Raw genomic sequence first — 21417 nt, 5'->3', positions numbered from 1 at the left:
TTGGACAGGGTGTGGATTTTATTAGCGTTTCAGGGTGGTGGGGGTTAGGAGAGAAAGGGGAGCTAGGTGGCGCAGTGAATAGGGTATAGGTCTAAAGTTAATAAAACTCATATTTTTTTAGGTAAAATCTGACCTCAGACATTTATTAGCTATGTGATCATGGCAAGTCATTTAATCCTGTTTGCTTCAGTTTCCTCCTCTGTAAAATGAACTGGAGAAGGAAATGGTAAATTCCCAAATGGGGCTATGAAAAGTCATACATGCATTACTGGGCTTATATCCCAAAGAAATACTAAAGAAGGGAAAGGGACCTGTATGTGCCAAAATGTTTGTGGCAGCTCTTTTTGTAGTGGCCAGAAACTGGAAACTGAGTGGATGCCCATCAAAAGGAGAATGGTTGAACAAATTGTGGTATATGAATGTTATGGAATATTATTGTTCTGTAAGAAACAACCAGCAGGATGATTCCAGAGAGGTTTGGAAGACTTATATCAACTGATGCTGAGTGAAATGAGCAGGACCAGGAGATCATGATACACTTCAACAACAATACTGTATGAGGATGTATTCTGATGGAAGTGGAAATCTTCGATAAAGAGAAGATCTAATTCAGTTCCAATTGATCAATGATGGACAGAATCAGCTACACCCAGAGAAGGAACACTGGGAAATGAGTGTAAAATGTTGCATTTTTGTTTTTCTTCCCAGGTTATTTTTACCTTCTGAATCCAATTCTTCCTGTGCAACAAGAAAACTGTTCGGTTCTGCACACATATGTTATATCTAGGATATACTGTAACATATCTAACATGTATGGGACTGCCTGCCATCTAGGGGAGGGGGTGGAGGGAGGGAAGGGAAAAATCCAAACAGAAGTGAGTGCAAGGGATAATGTTGTAAAAAATTACCCAGGCATATGTATTGTCAATAAAAAAGTTATAATTATAAAAAATAAAATAACAAAAATAAGAAAAGTCAGACACGATTGAAATGATTGAACAACAACATCTAGAAGAAATTCTGCCAATGATAGATAACAGAATGGTGGAAGGGGAATTTTTGTTGTAAGAGTCCACAGAAACAGCATTTCTCCTCAGGATTAAGGATAAAAAGTGATGACACAGAAGGAAAAGTGCTAATATATTGACACTAGAAAAAACTTCTGATAAAATATTTTAACTCTATCCTCTTATTTTACAGACAAAGTAAATGAGTTCCATAGGAAGAAACATATTTGTCTATGGTCACATAATCAGTGCTAGAGCTGAAAACTAGAACGCTTTCCTTCTGATTTCCAGTGCAATGTTTTGAATCTCGATGGTCATTTTTTTTTTTATACTGCTTCTTCCCCCTCCCCCATAATTAATAGAGAAAGGAGTGCAGCTATTCAAATGACTGTGTTTTTTTGCTTCAGAACTTTCTTAGTGTTGGAAAAAAAAAAAGGCTCTAGATTCAATTCAAAGTCTGTGATGCTTTACTGGAAGAGTGAAAGAGATTGAGGGATACAGACTTTGATTCTCAGGAGAAGCGGGCACATCCTCCTAATAGAGAGTGCCCTGTTACTGAGGCCAGAGGAAGCTTTTCTATGTTAGTCCCCGCCCACTTAGCCTTTAATTGGCTAGAGAAACAGTGTCCTAAGCCTCTTTAAGAAGTACTATAAAGAAAAGCCTTCTTGCTGTCATCTACACCAGCTGGTTTAAGCCAGTTTCCAGCCTAGACCCCCTTATCAGAATTCTGCAGCCACGTCAGTTTCTCCTTCTGAAAGCTCATTGGTCAGAGATACTTATTATCTTATAGTGCTTTGAAATTTACATTCTGTGGAAACTTAACTTTCTTTTCAATATTTCTCATTGTCTGCTCAAGGTTTCTGAGGAACTCGAATTTTAACTTCTGTGGAAACTTAAGCCTAGTTTGTCTCTCACATTAATGAACAAATCTATCTTTTTGTCTTTCTGCTACGTCAGCTACTATAAACTCAAAATGTGAAACACCCTTCCAAACTCAGTGATAAATATCACTACTTCCCATAACATTCCTTAGCACAACTCTAACATTTTAGTTCATTTTAGCCAGTCTTGTTCCATTGTATAAGCAACCCTTTGAATGAGGGCTACTAACTGAGATCAAGTTAAAAAGGGAAGGAAGAATGGGTAGACCGGAAGACCAGAAAGGTTCTGGGGGTTTGTTTATGTGTCAAGAAAAAAGGATAAGGATAAAGTATAAATCAAAAGAGAAAGAGGCAAATAATGTTCAAGCCGGAAGGAATTTTAACAATTATTCCAATTTTACAGAGGAAGAAAATTAGTTCTAAAGCAACGTCTGCTCTGGGAAGCTCTGTTGCACATGCTGTAACATGAGATACCAGTGAGAATGGTATCGGGTCAGGATCAGGATCCAGATTTCTGTCAGGTTCAGAATTAAGATCAACCCTTTTCCCTTACAATCAGGTTCAAGATTGGCCTCCTATAGAACCTCAACCTTTGACTCAGCTTCAGGATCAGCCTTTGGACGGCGTTTGGTTGCCAAGATCCTCTCCTTTTTTAACAGGCAATGGAGTTGCTTCCTTGTCAAAACCAATAAAGCCGTGTCCACACCAAATAGAATTCCTGTCATCAGTGGAATAAGGATTTGCATATACTTGAGAGTACCTAAAAAAAAGATTTGAGACAAGCAGACAAATGAAACAGTTCCCAATCGGAAAATCAAAATTTAGAAATAATTGAATGAGACTCAAAACTTTGTCCCTCACTTTTAGTTCTACATGGTCTTAAGATGAGAAGAACAACAAGAACAAGAACAAGAACAAGAAGAATGAAAAATGGGCATAGTAAATGGGATGATTATTGGGTACACTCTATTTTAAAATAGGAAGGTTGAAATAGGTGACCATTAAGTCAGTTTCTAGTTCTAACATTATGTGTATCAGAGTTTATGTATCAGACACTAGCTAGTCTCAATAAACCTTGAAATTGGTATGTATAATGTTCACAAAACAGAACAAAATAGTTTCCTAAGATGTTAGGTGGAATTTCCACGGACTCTTTTAGTTTCCTCAGAAAATGTAACAAGGATAAATTTCCTTACAGCTCATGGGATGAACACTAATTGTTTTCTGGAAAAGACTAATGCATTTCCTTTCCATCCTCTGTCTCCATTGATACCCCAAACAGTTGACTTCCAATGTTAATTCAGACTTTCTGCTCCCTGAAGTGAGAGATACCCTTCCCAGTCCTAGGGTCCTATTTTTCTGGACTCTAATCATAAAGGGTTCTTTGCCTTGATCTTAACTCACCTTTGAAATCAATATATAAAGTTTCTGAGATGTAGAATATTCTCCATAGGAAGCCAGAGCAGTGGTAGAAGCCTCTGTTGTTGATTGTGGCATAAGGAATATAGAAGTTATGGTTCTCATACCAGTAGTTGAGAGATCTATTATTATGGTAGAAAGTCACCTTGTAGACATTTCGGTTTTTCCAACCATGGCAACTCAAAATTAGAGGTTCTCCTTCTTCTATAACCAAAAGTGAAGCTTGGAGGAGCAGCCAGTCTGAAAGTAAAATAGAAAACCTTCAGAGACCTTTCTGTAGTTTTGATATTTCCTCCCTCTCCATGGAGTATTGGGAAGATAAAGAGAGAGAGAGAAATGAGGGATGGAATAGAATCTTTAATTTTTCTTCCAGACATTTATCTAGATCATGAATTCTGAACTTCTTAAATGTCATGGATCTTTTTTGTAGTCTAGTGAAGCTTAGGGGCCTTTACTATCAACACCTTCTTAAAAGAACTTTAAAAAATTACTATTAAAAAATTCCTTCAATCTATGGAATCTTCAGCATGGGTCAGAATTGATATCTTGAACCCATTTTAACTGTTTCTCCCCCAACCTAAGCTACAGATTATTTAGGCCTACCAAACTCTCATCAGGAGTCTTAACTTGTGGGATAGTCTATTCTATCCTCTTCTATTCATTTGTGAATATATCACAGTTCCTCTTTTCCTTCACCATTTCTGTAGCCCATTTAAGTCATTGGGTCATCATTAGGTAATCATCCACACTGAGATCCACTTTGTCACCACCAACACATGTTCATGCTCCAGTCCAAATCCCACAGAATATTTGCTTTCTGAGTGCTAGAATTCCTGTTTCCTCAGAAGCCATAATTACTAAAGACCCAGAAAATAAAGTTCTCATAACAAAATTCAGTTCTTGGCACAGTGAAATGGATATTATTTTCAATAAAAATGACATTAGAGAATATGAATTACTATCTGCTTTGCCATTGCACTCTATGTACCATGGGACCTTTCCATATGATTTCCTACTTAAACTTCTTTTTTGTTATCATTCCCTTTAGGAAGTGATATTGGTGATATTAAAATTATTTTCTGCACATAATTTGCAATAATGTTTTTTGCACAAACAAAACCACTGCAACCAGTATTAGAAAGAAAGTAGAGAGCTGGGAAATAATCTATACTAAATATCTTTAATTAAGGTCTCATTTCTCAAAACATATAGATAACTGAATCAAATTTATAAGAATACAAACCATTCAGAAACAATTAGCAACTTTATCAAAGTTTCAGGATACAAAATAAATCCACATATATCATCATCAAAGTCCAACAAAATCCAGCATCAAGAGTTATAAAGAGAAATTCCATTTAAAATAACTATAGATAATTTAAATATTTGGGAGTCTACTTGCCAAGACAAAGTCAGGAACTATATGAACACAATTACAAAGCATTATTCACACAAATAAAGTTAGATATAAATAATTGGAAGAATATCAAGTGCTTATAGACAGACCAAGCTAATATAATAAAAATGATAATTCGACCTAAATTAATTTATATATTCAGTGTCATACCAATCAAACTCCCAAGAAATTATAGAGCTAGAAAAACAATTTTAAAAGTCATCTGGAAGAACAAAAGGTCAAGAATGTCAAGGGAGCTAATGAAAAAAAAACAAACCAAAAAAAAAAAAAAACAAAACAAAAAAAAAAACAAATGAAGGTGGTCTACCTGTACCAGACCTAAAACTATATTATAAAGCTGCAGTTATCAAGAACATTTGTTATGGCTAAGAAATAGAGTAATTTATCAATGGAATAGGTTAAGTTTACAAGACAAATAGTCAATGACTATAGTAATCTAGTGTTTTATAAATCCAAGGAATATAGCTTCTTGGATAAGAACTCACTATTTGACAAAAAACTTATGGAACAATTGGAAAATAGTGTGGCAGAAACTAGGAATTGACTAGCACCTAATATACTATATCAAGATATATTCAAAATGGGTTCATATATAGACATAAAGAATGATGTTATAAGCAAATTAGGATCTGTTGGAAAGGAAGGAATTTATGGCCAAAGAAGAACTGGAGAATATTGTGAAATGCAATATGGATAATTTTGATGGTATTATATTGAAAAGTTTTAGTACAAACAAAACCAATGCAGCCAAGGCCATAAGAAAAGCAAAAACAAAAAACAAAAACTGGGGGAAAATGCATCAAAGGGTTCTAATAAAGACCTTATTTCTAAAATATGTAGAGAATTGACTCAAATTTGTAAGAATACAAGCCATTTTCCAACTGATAAATGATCTTCAGATGAAGAAACTAAAGCCATATGTCATATGAAAAACTGCTCTAAATCACTATTGATCAGAGAAATGCAAATTAAGGCATTTCTAAGGTACCATTATATATATATATATATATATATATATATATATATATATATATATATATATATATATATATATATACCCCTCATATTGGCTAATATAACAGGAAAAGGCAATGATAAATGTTGGCAGGGATTTGAGAAAACTGGGTCACTAATACATTATTGGTGGAGTTGTGAACTGATCCAATCATTCTGGAGAACAATTTGACACTATGCCCAAAGGGCTATAAGAGCATACCCTTTGATCCAGCAGTGTCTCTACTGGACCTGTATCCCAAAGAGATCACAAAAAAGGGAAAAGGACCCACATGAGCAAAAATGTTTGTAATAGCTATTTTTGTGGTGGACAGAAACTGGAAATTGAGTGGATGTCCCTCAGTTGGGGAATGGATGAATAAGTTATGATATATGAATGTAATAGAATATTATTGTTCTTTAAGAAATGATAAGCAGGATGATTTCAGAAAGACCTGGAGAGACTTCTTTGAAATGATGATAAGTGAAGTGAGTAGAACTAAGAGAACCCTGGACAACAACAACAACAAGATTATGTGATGATTAACTCTGATGAACTTGGCTCTTTTCAACAATGAAGTCATTCAGGCCAATTCCAAATAGACTTGTGATACAAAATAGAAGATTATGATTACATTAAATTAAAAAGCTTTTGTACAAACAAAACTAATGCAAACAATATTAGAAGGGAAGTAACAAATTGGGAAAATATTTTTACAATTAAAGGTTCTGATAAAGGCCTCATTTCCAAAATATATAGAGAACTGACTCTAATTTATAAGAAATCAAACCATTCTCCAATTGATAAATGGTTAAAGGATATGAACAGACAATTTTCAGATGATGAAATTGAAACTATTACCACTCATATGAAAGAGTGTTCCAAGTCATTATTTATCAGAGAAATGCAAATTAAGACAACTCTGAGATACCACTACACACTTGTCAGATTGGCTAAGATAACAGGAAAAGATAATGATGAATGTTGGAGGGGATGTGGGAAAACTGGGACACTGATGCATTGTTGGTGGAGTTGCAAAAGAATCAAGCCATTCTGGAGAGCAATTTGGAACCATGCCCAAAAAGTTATCAAACTGTGCATACCCTTTGATCCAGCAGTGCTACTACTGGGCTTATATCCTGAAGAAATACTAAAGAAGGGAAAGGGACCTGAATGTGCCAAAATGTTTGTAGCAGCTCTTTTCATAGTGGCTAGAAACTGGAAAATGAATGGATGCCCATCAACTGAAGAATGGTTGGGTAAATTATGGTATATGAACATTATGGAATATTGCTCTTTAAGAAATGAACAGCAGGATAAATACAGAAAGGTTTGGAGAGACTTGCATGAACTGATGCTGAGTGAAATGAGCAGAACCAGGAGATCACTATACACTTCAACAACAATACTGTATGAAGACATATTCTGATTGAAGTGGATATCTTCAACATAAAGAAGATCCAATTCACTTCCAGTTGATCAATGATGGACAGAAACAACTACACCCAGAGAAGGAACACTGAGAAATGAGTGTAAACTGTTTACACTACTGTCTCTCTACCCAGGTTACTTAGGAATCCAGTTTTTACCGTGCAAAAAGAAAATTGGATTTACACACATATATTGTATCTAGGTTATACTGGAACACATTTAATATGTATGGGATTGCCTGTCATCTAGGGGAGGGAGTAGAGGGAGGGAGGGGAAAATTTGGAAAAATGAATACAAGGGATAATGTTGTAAAAAAAAAATTACTCATGCATATATGTACTGTCAAAAAATTATAATTTTAAAATTAATTTTAAAAAAAGCCAAGTCATGGAAAGGCAAAAACAAACAAACAAACAAAACAAAAGCAAAACAAAAACAAAAAAACAAGTAGACTTGTGATAGAGAGAGCCATTTCCATATAGAAGAAGAGCCATGGGACCTAAATGTGAATCACAACATAGTATTTTTACCTTTTTTGTTGTTTGCTTGCTTTTTTTCCTCTCGTATTTTTCCCTTTTTGAATTGACTTTTCTTGTGCAGTTAGATAAATGTGGAAACATGTTTAGAAAAATTGCATATGTTTAACATCAATTGGATTACTTACTGTCTAGAGGAAATGATGGAGGGAAGGGAGGGAAAAATTGTTGTAACACGAAGTTCTGCAAGGGGAAATGTTGAAAACTATCTTTGCATATATTTTGAAGATAAAAAATTTTATCTAAACAAAAACTTCCCCTAAGACATGCCCCATAAATTGTCATCCTATTTTTGACTAATTCAAGGTGTCTCCTGAGATAGCTTATTCTAACTTGGGTTAACCAAAATTATTAAGATATATTTTCTTATATCAACCTGAAATTTGCCTCTTTCATTTCTACTTCTTTTCTCTCACCATGCAGATATATCTAGTTCCTCTTCTACCTAAAATCCTATCAAATATTTGAATATAACTATAATACCTTCCTTAATTCTTTTCTTTTTCTTGCTAAATATTCCTCACTGATTATGATCTCAAGATTCTTCACTGTCCTGGTTGCTATCTTTTGGGCAATCATCAGTTTATCCAGTTTCTTCCTAAAGTAGGAAGCTCAGAATCACACATTTGTGATCTGACTCAAGCAGATTACAATGAGATTATTACCTAGTTAAGTTTGAAAATTGTATCTTTCTTAATGTAATCTATTTTAGTTGTTATACTGAAATTATCAAGATGATTTTATTGACTCAGATTGAAATTAGTCTCCTTCCCAAATCCCAAGATCCTTTCTACACACACACACACACACACACACACACACACACACACACACACCCTTTGTAATCATGTCTTTTGCAATTTATACTTGTGAAGTTGAGTTTTAAATTCAACTTGAGGTTTACATTCATCCTTGTTCAATTTGATTAGAGTAGAGTAGAAGATTGTGGACTTAAAGCTAGAAGAAACCTCAGACATCATGTAGGCCAATGACTTTCTCTTCCAGATGAAGAAACTAAAGTATAGAGAGGTAACACTTAGTTAAAAGCATTTTTGCATGATTTGGAGAAATAAAATGCTATTAAAAAACAAAGTCTATGAGGATAATAATAGCACCTATCTCACAGGATAATTGTTAAGAATCAAATGGGGTAATATGTAGAAACTAAGAGATTTGAAATGAGGGCCTCTAATTCAGTGAGCTTTCCTTTATGCCATTCTGATTGTCCAACACTTATATTTGTCAAGATTTTTGCATCTTGATTCTGTTGTCTAACATATTAGCTATTTTTTTAGCTTGGTACCATTTGTAGATTTGATAAATTTTCCTTCTGAGCCTTTAACAAAGTCTATGATGCACCTTTCAGATTAGGTAAATGACAGAAAAAGATAATGATAAATGTGGAAGAGAATGTGGGAAAACTGAGACACTAATGCATTGTTGCATTATACATTATACAGTGCATGATACAACTATTTTGGAGAGCAATCTGGAGCTATGCCCAGAGGGCTATCAGACTGATCACCCTTTGATCTAGCAGTATCTCTACTGGGTCTGTATCCCAAAGAGATCATAAAAGATGGAAAAGGACTGCAAAACTGTAGTCTTTTTTGTAGTGACAAGGAACTGGAAATTGAGTGGAAACCCATCAGTTGAGGAATGACTGAATGAGTTATAGTCTATGAATGTAACGGAATATTATTGCTCTGTAAGAAATGATGATTTTAGAAATGTCTGGAAAGCCTTACATAAACTGATATTAAGTGAAGTGAGAACATTGTACACAGTCTCAACAAGATTATGTGATGATCAACGTAATGGATGTGGTTCTTTACAACTATGAGTTGATTCAAGAATTCCAATAGATGTGATGAAAATTGCCAGCCACATATAGAGAGGGAATTATGGAGACTGAATGTGAATCAAAGCATAGTATTTTCACTTTTGTTGTTGTTTGCTTGTTTTTTTCTTTCTCTCTCATGTTATTTCCCTTTTGATCTGATTTTTCTTATACAGAATTACAAATATGGAAATATGTTTAAAAGAATTCCACATTTAACCTATATCAGATTGTTTGCTGTCTTAAAGAGGAGGGAGCAGAGAGAGAAGGAAAAAAATTGGAGCACAAAGTTTGCAAAGATGAATATTGAACTATTTTTTCATGATTTGGAAAAGTAAAATATTATTTAAAAACCCAAAGTCTATGATAAATGTTGGTCTCATTTCCCCATATGAGATATGGACATGATAATAGCAGCTGCCCCATAAGATAGTTGATATGAAAGATATGATAGATGAAATAATATGTAAAAAACACTTTGTAGGTCTTAAAGCAGTACATAAAGATGCTACTTCTCCTCCTCCTCATCTTACAATTATATGGAAGCAAACTTTTCAAGTTAGAATTTACAATATGTCAGACATTGTTGGCATCAATTGGCAATTCAACCAGTTCCTAATCTACCTAAAAGTATTCTTATAATTCATTTTTTTGCTTTATCAACAAAATAGCATAAGATAGTAGCTGTCAAATGCATTATTAAAATCTTGACAAATGCCATAGAAAATATTTGATTGCTCAATCAGTATTTTAACTCTTATCAACTATCAAAAAAAGAAATGAGATTACTTGAACATGATCTATTCTAAATGAAAATATGCTGACAATATGATTCTAGGTGCTTCTTCCCCAAATTCCATCCTAACACAGTTAAGAGAGTTAAGCTCAATCCCGCAGTCATGTCTGATAAGACAATTTGAGGCACATGACTTTGAGTCAATCCCTTTGGCACCTTTCCTATATGAATCCTACTATCAAGGAAAGCTGGGGCCCATGAATCAAACCAGTACTACATCTTGCACAAAAGGAAAGAGGATAGTAGTGGAGAATTGTGCAGTATGGAGAGACAAAAAGACCTCAGTCAGGTAGCTAAACAGAAAGAACCATTAGGAGGGTATTTTTCATTTTTTCCTTAGTTTCTCCACAACTTCCTGGATACCATGTAGGGTGGACAGATGAAAAAAATGACATGTATGTTCATTATGTTTGGATCAGCTCTAAACAATCATTGTGATGGGGGTGGTAGCCCCTTGATATTCCTTGTTTGATCTCCACCTCCATTTGGGACTTTGATGTGGTCAAACTAGTTTGGGCTATCTGAAATGGTTGGAGTTTTACAGCCCCCTATTCTAATCTGCTCAAACAGACCAAATGCCACAGTAGGAAATTCCTTTTTGGGGAAGAGACTTCTGTCTCTACCCAAAAGATAACAAGAGAATCCTTATCTTATCTACATCACTCTCCTGAACCTCCTTACATCACTGCATCTGAATGATTGTGCTTTTGTATAAAACAGAGTCCTCAAAAATCTATTCTTTGCAAAATTGGCCTTGTACCTTGCAGCCATTTTGCCCACTGACTCTTCGGTGTTTCTATTCTAATCAATAAAGACTTTGTTTCTACACAGCCTTGAGTAGCGAAATTCATTTGCTAAAGGACCCGCCCATTGGGACTTTGGGAAGGAGAGAGAGATTATTAGACATCCTGAAAGGAACTGACCCATCTCGGTTTAGACCCTCAGTTTACTCCTCATCAATTGCATCCAACATTTAGCCTAGTGCTAAGCACTTGAAAAATGTTTTTTCATTCAACTTTTCCCCCACATTTCCCTAGATCCAATACTTACCACTATAGACGCCTAGATACATAGAGTTACTGAAGGCAGAATCACCAGTTTGACACTCATATTCTCCACTCTCTTTGTTGGTGGCAAAAACGATGTCATAAGTGGGAGTTTGAACTGAGAGCCTGGAACCATTGTGGAACCACTGAGTCTGGTTGCTATTGGAGGTGCTGTGTCCCTTACAGTGAAGGCTCACATTATCTCCCCTGAAAATTCTGTTCCATGGAGGAGTCAGGGATAGTAAAGCCTTTGAAGTATCCACTAAAAGTCAGAGAATAGAAAGGCAAAGAAAAGAATAATTAAAAAGATTTCCAGTCTCAGAAACTCAGACATCAAAAGTCAATTTGACAGTTGTTTGTCCTGGCTTGCTCTGAGGCCCTGTTATTCTGGAAGGGAGATTCAGATTAAGAGGAATCTCTGATTTCTTAGTACTCCTGCTAAATCCAATATCCTGATCTCTATTGTCTTCCTCCTTGTCCTCTCTGCAGCTTCTCATGATCATTAAATCATCCATTTATCTTGATATTTTTTTCTAGAATTGTGTGTGTGTGTGTGTGTGTGTGTGTGTGTGTGTGTGTGTGTGTGTGTGAGATAGAGAGAGAAAGACAATACTTTCTGTTGGTTCTTTTACATCTTGCCTGACTACTTTTGCTAGATTTCTTCCACACCTTTCCCTATAACTGGATATCTCCATGGGCTTCCTTCTCTGCTCCCTCTCTACTATCTCACTTGGTGATTGCAATAACTCCCATGGATGTAATTATCATCTCCATGCAGATAATTCGGAGGTCTATTTGTCCAGTCCTAACCTCTCTCCTGATTTCCAGTCTAGCATCTTCAACTCCAATTAGACATCTTAAACTAGATCTTGTAGACATTTCAAACGTAATTCATTATGTTCTACTCTACCCCCTGCCAAATCCTCCCCACTTCTTAACTTCCTTAATATTGCCAAGGATGTCACCATATTTCTAACAAAACAATCTCCCAACGTAGGTATTATTTTTAATGCTTTACTCTTTCACCTTCCATATTCAATGAGCCCAATTCAATCATCTCATTTTTTAACCTTTCTGATTCTCAGTTTTTTAATTTGTAAAATGTATAATACTATATTTTTTACCCCTCCTGAAAGGCTTGAAAGGTTGTTGTGAGGAAGGTGCTTTGTAAATGTGCTATAGAAATAGGAGTTAATTATTATAAAGGTGAGACAACAAGTAGAGGGAACAAAGAGAAGATAGATAAATTAGAAATGCTTACCTATGGGCCTTCTACTTGACACTGTAAGAGAGCAGAAAGAACAGATTAGCTTCAAATCCGACCATAATCAGGATGGGGGTAATCTTCCAAGATTAGCAAATTACCTTGGAGCTAAATAGTAATCTAGGTATAGCCTAATCAGGGAAGACAGTAATGGGATTAATACCTAATAAAGCCTGTGTGCTATCACTGAATGGGGCAGCCTCAGTCAAACTGAGAGCTGCTAATTAAAAAGGCCAAAATCTCCCACTGCATCCAGGGCCATTTCCAATCATCTTGATTTATATTTGGCCACTGAATTCAGAAAGTTCTGGAGGAGAAAGTGAGGAAGGTGAGCTTGCACAGCCTACCTCACTTAAATACAATTCACTTGCATGTACTAAGAGCTTAATAGATGTTCCTTCACTGACTCCAGCTGGAAAGGTTTATATCTATCCCCACTGAATTTGATAATATTAGAGAAGAGGATCATGAGCTTATAGCTAGAAATGACCTGCCTACTCCTTCATTTTACATTCGAGGAAATTAAAGTATGAGGGGGCTGTCACTTAACTAAGATCACACAGGAAATAGGCATCCCCTTCCTGACATCATCATCCTCTTGGAGAATGAAGGACAAACTACCACAGTATAGCTCCTAATGCTATGACTATTTGCATTGCTTATTTTGTCTTTTGTGATACTGATATTATTGAGATCATAATATTAATTTATATTGAGATTTCACTCTCCCTAAATGCTAAAATCTTGGGAAAAAAACAACCAATCTTCTAGCTGGTAATGTTTCTTTTTCCATCTTTTACTTGTAAAGTTGACATTTTAACTCCCTCTTAATGATCTCCTGTGTACAGCTTGTGGGTGTGTATTTAGTTATTTACTTTTTCTATTAGATTAGTGAACTGTCTTTTAGTAGGGACTGTCTTTTGCTCTTTTTTGTGTTCCCAATATTTAGACTCAATATTGATGAATGGCATATACTAAGAACTTAATAGATGTTCGTTCACTGACCCCAGCTGGAAAGGTTTATATCTATCCCTACTGAATTTGATAATATTAGAGAAGAGGATCATAAGCTTATAGCTTATAGCTACTCCTTCATTTTACATATGAGGAAATTAAAGTATGAGGAGGCTGTCACTTAACTAAGATCACACAGGAAATAGGCACCATAAGCAGGATTCTGAATCAAGGTTGTTTAATTCTTAAACCAGAAAGCTTTCCCTTATACCATGCTGATTGTCCAACACTTAAGTCTATCAAGATCTTTTTGGATTTTGACTCTATCATCCAATGTATTAGTTAGCCTTTAAGTTTTTTTTTTTTTTTTTCTATCTGCAAATTTAATAAACTTGCCACTTGACCCTTTAACAAAGTCTGTGATAAATGTCAAGTCTCAATATCCTCATCTGAAATATGGGGATAATAATAGCACCTTCCTTATAGGATGGTTGTTATGGAATTGGAAATATGTGTGTACATATGTATATATATATATATATATATGTTATATACATATACATATGTATTGTGAATGTGTGTATATATATATATGTGTGTGTTTGTCACTTTGGAACCTTAATGAATTATATAAGCAATCTTTATTATTTTTATTTTATTATATTTATTATTGTTGTTACTATTTGAAGGCTGTCTTTCCAAGTTTCCAAATTTCCAAGTTGCTATCAACTGATTATTTATCCAGGTCCTAATCCTAACTATGTCATTATTTATTTATCCACAGAAATAGTGAAAGGTTGTCAAATGCTTTACTGCAAAAGAAAAGAAAAAAATTATTATTTGGATATGATATGTTCTAAATAAAGACAAGCTTATTCTTGCAAATACTATCTCTTTTCTAGATATTTATCAATCATTCCTGTCACAATGCACTCCTGAATTTGTTGAGGAACTGAAATCAAACCACCATTGACAGATTTTATCCTCTTTCCTTTTTAGGGGGTCAGGACAACATTTGTCCTTCTTTAATTTGTGGACCTTCTTTTGTTCTCCACCATTTCTCAGCAAATTCTTAGAAAATCATAGGTCAGCTAGGCTAGTGTTGCCAACTCATCAAAGGCAGCTAGGGTATGTTTTTAATATCCCTCTATCTATCTTAGGTTTCTTTTTTCCTATAACTTATTTGTTCTGCCCTTTCCAGTCCAAAGATTATTCTCCATGGATGAGAATAGAGAGATAAAAACTAAGAGTGAAATAAAAAAAAAAAGAGTTCTATAGTTTCTCCATTGCCAGTAATCATTATTTTTCCATTCCTACTGCCAGCAGTGCTCTTAATCCTTTTTTGATTGATCTTTAAAAACAATTTTTTTCTTTCCCCATTTGACCATTTTCCCCCCAATTTTCCTGATGTCCTGTTAGCCACAATCCATAGTTATTGTAAGAAGATAGAATGGGGGAGTGGGGAGTGGAGATTGAAACATAGGAATCCCATCCTTCAAACATGGGCAGCAGTGCTTATAAAATATCCTCATGCAGCTTTGGCAAGCATTCCTCTGGCAATGAGTAGGTCTTTACTTTACTTTAGAGTATGCACAAATATTCTGTGATTATTTCTTATCTACTATACATGTTGGGAAGAAAAATAAGTCTGACTGGCAGATACACTTTAGGGGCCCTGGCTAATTTGTACTGACCTTCAGGATTTTTAAAAAGTTCTAAATTAATCCATTAGTATCTAGTGCAATCATGCAGATCTTTTTAGAGGTCTATGATGCTTTAGAGGAGTCTACTGAGTTGTATTTTGTCTTTTGTGAACTTCTAGAAATAACTAGAACTTTTAGTGATTTGACATCTGGCCTGGTGAATTTACACAGGAATCAGCTCTTTCATCTTTTAATTTGAAAACCCTTTTGATTATATTTGTATAACATCAGGTAAATTCATTTAATCAATCTGGAGTCTGTGATCTTCATGTTTAAAGATGCATTATGGATTCTGAGACCTGAGTAGAAGTTTCAGTGGAGGCAACATGTAGCATTCATACTACATTATATTCATATAATGCTAGGAAATCAAGGTTTTTAAATTGACTTAAACCTGAAGGAACTTCCTAGCTGGATCTTTCTATGTCTGGAAGAGACATAGATTAGAGTTGATTAGAGTAAAGAATAATTTTCTCAAAAGGAAATTCCCATTTCAGCTAAGGTATAAAGAAAGAGATAAATTCTTCCCTCCCACTCCTATACCATGGAAGAAATAACTGCAAATAAATAAATAAATATCATCTTGATTCAATTGCTGGATTTTAAAGGTCTCCGACTTTATAAGAGAATTATAACAAAAATTCTTGGGGCTTCAAGCTATGAGAATAATTACAGAGCCTATTTTTTTCTTCTAATAGTAATGAGATAGTACTTCAACTGACACCTCCAACCAAAGCCAGAAAGTGGAAGTGGGGAGAAATTTCACAAGTTCATCAAAATCTAGGGTGTCACATATGGACAAATATTAACCATGCAGAACCAGCAGAGGGCTATATTGAGCAGAAACTATATAGGACACCCATGAGAATGACAGACGAGACATTTAGCAGAAACAGCAGGTAGTGAGAAACCAGAAGGAACAATGTTAATGGGAATACCACAAAGGCATCATTAGGGTAATTCTGCAGAGCTAGGAACTCATTTTCTCCTCCATAAATGATACTTGACTATATATGCTCCGTGAATATGAACTCTTCCTCAATGTATTATGTTTGCTTACTTATCCTACTGGTATGTGTGGGTGTGTTGTGTCCAGGTTTCTGGAAAAAGGATTTATTCTATTTTCTGACTTTGAAGTTTCATTAAGTGCCTTTGCTTCAAAACAATTGTGTATTGTGGTGATTAAAAAAAAAACTAATTATACTGGTAAGTTTTCATGAACTATGTTTTGGATTGGACTTAGAAAGTGTGTTGAACCTGGATAGCCTTGTAGGGGGACCCACTGTGACAGGTGCAGTTGATTCTCAAGGTTTTACAATCTGTTTTTGAGGTTGAGGAATTCAGTGGAGTGAAATAAAAATTTTAGAGGGAACTTCTAGAGAAATAAATGCAGGGATGAAGGCAGAGTGAAAGATATATATCCTGAAAGTGGTTCTACCTTTACTACATCAAATGAAGTCTGTTAAGAGCCTACAAAGACAAAAAAAGCAAGCAAAAATATAACAGGAAAACAAGCAAGAGAGACCATTTTAGAGTTGTTATAGGAAAAAAAAAAGCAAATCTGAAAACCAATTTGCCAACATGTGGCTCTAGGAATATATATGGAATTTCTCCCTTCTTTCCTACCTTTTCCCAACTTTCCTGTAGGCCTAGGATGAACCTGTGACATCCAAGATGATGGCAGTTTTAGGCAACAACTTTTAGAGTTATCACTCTGATTGTGTGTGTGCATGTACAAAAGCTCGAAGATCTAGCTACTAGCACAGATGAAACTCCAATTACTATAGATGGTTTGATTCTCAACCCCACTCTTCACACACAACTTGAACTATCCCAGAGCAGCCCTGAGACCTCTCCAAGACAGAATGAATCTCTTGCCAATGTCTCAGTGAGAATCCCACTACAGTTACAGTTGAGGTTCATGAATCAAGTCAATTCTAAGCTTTGCTAAGAAAGAAAGATGGTGAATGTGGAGAGCTATCTAGTATGGAGAACACGAAAATGGGGAAAACAGGAGACCAGAAATGAAGAACTATTTTAACATACCATAGGAAGAAATAAGCAAAATGTAGGAATAAGACAAAAGACATGTATACATATCTATATACATATACACACATGATACATGTGATATATGTAAATACATTCATTTATATGAAATATCAAATTTTACATAAATATATTTGGTATATACATGCATATATGTTTATAAGCATTCATGCCATCAGCTAACAGGTACTTCATTCAGGCAGCAGTGGGTGGATGATATCTTTCCCCCTTATCTTAACTCCTCTCCCCCAACTTCTCATACCCCATGAATAGTATCTGGATGAGAAGAATAATGATACTGATCTTCATATCTAATGAATTAAACAATAAACACTATAAACCTTGGGTGAGATCAGGGCTACCAATTGTTACTATCTGGCCTGACAAGTGCCCTAAACCCCTGGGCACTATCCGACTTGCTGATTGATCCTAAAGGCCTTTGTACCTTGCCATCCATATGAATGTTCCATTCTTAAAAACTTTCAGTTCTAGTTATCTACTCTAACTTTTACCTCTCCTAATTAAAACATGAGCTTCTCATATTTCCTTCCCTCCTTCCCTCCCTCCTCCTCTTTCTGTCTAACTTTATTTTTTTGTTAGGATTGAAGATCTATAGTTTCTTTCACAGCATGATGTTTATGTAAATGTTTTGCATAATTTCATATGTAGTTTCATAATATGGGGATGGGGATGAAGGGAAAGAATCTAGAATTCAAGTTTTAAAAACAAATATAAAAAATCTTTTAAAATGCAACTGGTAAAAATATTAAATAAATAAATTAAAAAAAAAAAAAGAACATGAGCTTTTGAGGGATAGAACTAGCTTGTTTGTTTACTTTTTAAAATATGTATACCCAAATATACTTAAAATGCTTTTTCTTTCATTCTCAGATTCCTGGATCCTTGCCTCAAATCTTCCTAGGTCCAACACTTACCAACGTAGACTCCCAGATATACAGGGTCACTGAAGGAAGAATTATCAATCTTACATCGATATTTTCCACTGTCTTTAATGGAAGCTGTGATATTAAAACTGGAAGTTTGGTGTAGGATGCTAGTGCCATTGAAGAGCCATTTGGTCTGATTACCACCAGAAATACCAGGTATTTCACAGTGAAAGGTCACATTCTCTCCGGTGGAAACTCTCCATGAGGGATGCAGGGAGACTACTGCCCTTGGAACAGCATCTATAGATGAGAAAGTAGACAAAAAAAGCAAAAGAAAGGATATTTATAAGGTTGTTAAGACTTGGAAATTCAGATAATTTAAAAATCCAACAGCCAATCAATCTTGCCTAACTCTGAGGCTTTGATAACCTTGGACTGAAGGGAGATACAGAAGGAGTAGGAAAATCTTTGTTTTTCTAGACTCAGTCCTAGGAAGATAGGTGAAGTCAAGTTTCATATCCAGGGAAATATTTAAAGCTGAGAACTATGCATAAGTATATATCATTATGAAGAGTTAGGGATATGAGAAAAATCATTTCAAAAGGAAGCAAGAAGGGAAGATTTCATGTGTAGCTATGGCTGAGTCATTTATGTTCCCCGGAATGTGGTTTCCTTATTTTTAAAATGAGTGATTTGGATTAGATGTCCTTTGAAGTCACTTTTAATTCAAGAACTATGTTCTTAGAGGTGTTGAGTATAAAGTAGAATTTGAAAGAAAACTTGTTTCAGGAAGTGATGCTAGATAACAAAAAAGTGGGAAGCAAAAGAGTCTGAGAATAGAAATCACAAACAAGCAGATTGCATGAGTGTAATTTAATTAATAAAGCTCTCTGAATCTTTTTTTTTTTTTAGCTTAAAGATGGGTATACTAATACACACCCCACCCGTCTTGTAAGTTTTTTTGGGGGGAAATATTTTGTAAACCTTAAAGGGCTATAGAAATAGAAGTTATCGTTATTATAAAATAAGAGGCAACAGGTAGAAGAGACAAAGAGAGGATATTAAGAGTACTTACCTACGGACCTTCCACTCAAATCTGTAAAAGACCAGAAAGTAATGATCAGCTCCAAGGGAGAGAGAAATACCTGAAGGTCAAGTCATTATAGGATAGGGATTAGAGTATTTGGGGAAGGTAACCGGATTCTAAAGGACAAGAGTTCCATCATTCCTTTTATAGCAACCTGCCCTTATCACTGAGCTGTGCTGTGCTATCAAAAGTACAGGTTTATGTTCAGAATCTTCATAATCCTGGCTAGGAGTTGAAGAATACTCTGAATACTGGAGTTCCTTTATCCTTCTCCTTCCTTAATCTGAGCTGCCATTCCAATCCAAGTCAAACCTCTGATCTTTCATTCAAGATTTTGATCAAAAACAATATTGAGTGTCTTCATTCAAAAACCAAGGGGGTGAAATTAAACCACAATCTTCTTTTAATTTAGTGACATTGGAGCATTTCTTTGCAAGCCTTTGACTCTAGAAATTCTACACAGATGTGACCAAAGCTTGAGATTCTTGGGAAGTCAGGGCTGGGGGAATCTCTCAACTGGATTCCTTCAGCCCTTAAATGGGGCACTGTTCTCCAGGGATTTAAGCCAAAAGTTTCCATTTTTATAGACGTCTTTCCTCTCTCATCCAACTCTGGCTTGGCAGAGACTAAATCATGAAGGAATTAGGGTTGTCATATTCTTAAGGTCAGACCTTCATTAAGCTTAGCTCAGTCTTTTTTCTTTTTCCTTCTAATCAGAGCCCAAATCAGAATCCATAGACACAGGGAGAGATGAGATGTCCCTAGGAAAGATCCCTAACATACCATCCCTACTTGGCATCTCTATCAGTAAAAAAAAAAAAATCCAGCTGTTTCCATGCTTCCATCCCAACACTTCTCAGGGCCCCCTACTTACCCCCAAATAGTAGAATTACCCAAAGTAATTTGGGGGTGAATGAAAAACCTTCCATAGGAACATGAGCTGTCTCAGCAGCCTGCAGGGACTGAAAAGAGAGGAAGGAACTATAACCAAAAAAACATAAAAAAGAGGAAGTGTGGTGCTTTTGGTATCAGATCTCATTCAGTACTAGCAGCCTCTTGACTTCCTTCCATTTCCAGAGATGATATTCAATAAGATTACATGTTTATCCAATTCACATTAACAAATTCATTTTCTTCTCACTTTACTCATTTCCCATAAACCCATGCATTTGGCAAAAATTTGATGTATGGGAGCAGTCAGAGCAGATTCTTGCCTGGGAGAGGAGAGCCATGGGTATATGGAGATCCATTTTGAAGGAGGCATGTAATCAGTTAAGCAAGCAACAAGTATTTATTAAATACTACTATATGGAGGAGGGGACAGAATATTTATTTAGTATCAATTTAAGTAAAAAAAATTAAAATAATTAACCTATTTAAAGTTCTGAGAGGGACACAAAGATATATTTGTGTCTTTGATCATAGGATTTTGAATTTGAATTTGAATTTGATTACTCTATTCAAATCTCCCATTTGAGTTGCCTCAGACAAACTGAGACTTAAGCCAATATCTCCCACTGTATCTAGGGCTATCATCAGTAATCTTCACCTATGTTTTGCCACTGGACTTTAGTAAATATGGAGAAAGAGTGAGATTTTGCATTGTTCTGTCTCACTCAGATTCAATTCTCTTGCAAGTCAAGATATCACCCTAATGTCATCGATCTTCTTTGAGAATGAAGAATGTACTATAATAACAAGGCAACAATTTTACAGATAGACTGAAGTCAGAGGCAAAGTGACTTGTCATACAGCTTGTAATTAAGAACCAAGACCCAACCTAGGTCATATGACCATAGAATTAATGGTCTTGCAATGGCAGGAAACTTCTCTTTCGCTGTCTCTCCCTCACTCCCTTCCTTCTTTCCTTCTTTTATCCCTCTCTGTCTCTGTCTGTCTTTCTCTCTGCTTCTCTTTTTCTTTGTCTCTCTCTGTCTTTGTCTCTGTCTCACTGCCTCTGTCTGTCTATCTGTCTCTTTCTCTCTGTTAATTGCACAGAATCCACCTCATTCAAAAACTTGAATTATCTTTGATTCTTTCTTCTCCCTCACTTTTCTTTAGTTCTTAATTCTTTATTCTTTCAGGCTCTCTGTTAATATAAGTCTT

At 35.4% G+C, this 21417-nt stretch overlaps 1 protein-coding gene across 1 annotated transcript; it reads right to left on the bottom strand.

The window, feature by feature from the left end:
• Window positions 1–919: 919 nt before the first annotated feature.
• On the bottom strand, window positions 920–20280 carry FCER1A (Fc epsilon receptor Ia). Its single transcript, XM_074262269.1, has 7 exons — window positions 20186–20280; window positions 19300–19320; window positions 18273–18524; window positions 12629–12649; window positions 11372–11629; window positions 3293–3547; window positions 920–2648 (listed from the first exon to the last, which is right to left on the bottom strand). The coding sequence occupies exons 1-7, from the start codon at window positions 20238–20240 to the stop codon at window positions 2464–2466; spliced, it is 1047 nt and encodes a 348-aa protein (XP_074118370.1). The 5' UTR covers window positions 20241–20280; the 3' UTR covers window positions 920–2463.
• Between the last annotated feature and the right edge of the window lie 1137 nt (window positions 20281–21417).

This window comes from Sminthopsis crassicaudata, chromosome 4 (assembly GCF_048593235.1).
Source record: "Sminthopsis crassicaudata isolate SCR6 chromosome 4, ASM4859323v1, whole genome shotgun sequence".
Lineage (NCBI taxonomy): Eukaryota > Metazoa > Chordata > Mammalia > Dasyuromorphia > Dasyuridae > Sminthopsis > Sminthopsis crassicaudata.
Note: the sequence above shows the minus strand (reverse complement) of the source record. Positions and strands in the feature narration are given on the sequence as shown.

What these genes read in the sequence shown, in the direction of transcription:
- FCER1A (XM_074262269.1), bottom strand. Translation starts at nt 20,240, where the DNA reads ATGGAAGGTTTTTCATTCACCCCCAAATTACTTTGGGTAATTCTACTA. An exon ending in GTATCTAGGCGTCTATAGTG is followed by an intron (nt 3,548 to 11,371) that starts GTAAGTATTGGA and finishes TTTTACTTTCAG; the next exon opens with ACTGGCTGCTCCTCCAAGCT. An exon ending in TTTATATATTGATTTCAAAG is followed by an intron (nt 2,649 to 3,292) that starts GTGAGTTAAGAT and finishes TCTTTTTTTTAG; the next exon opens with GTACTCTCAAGTATATGCAA.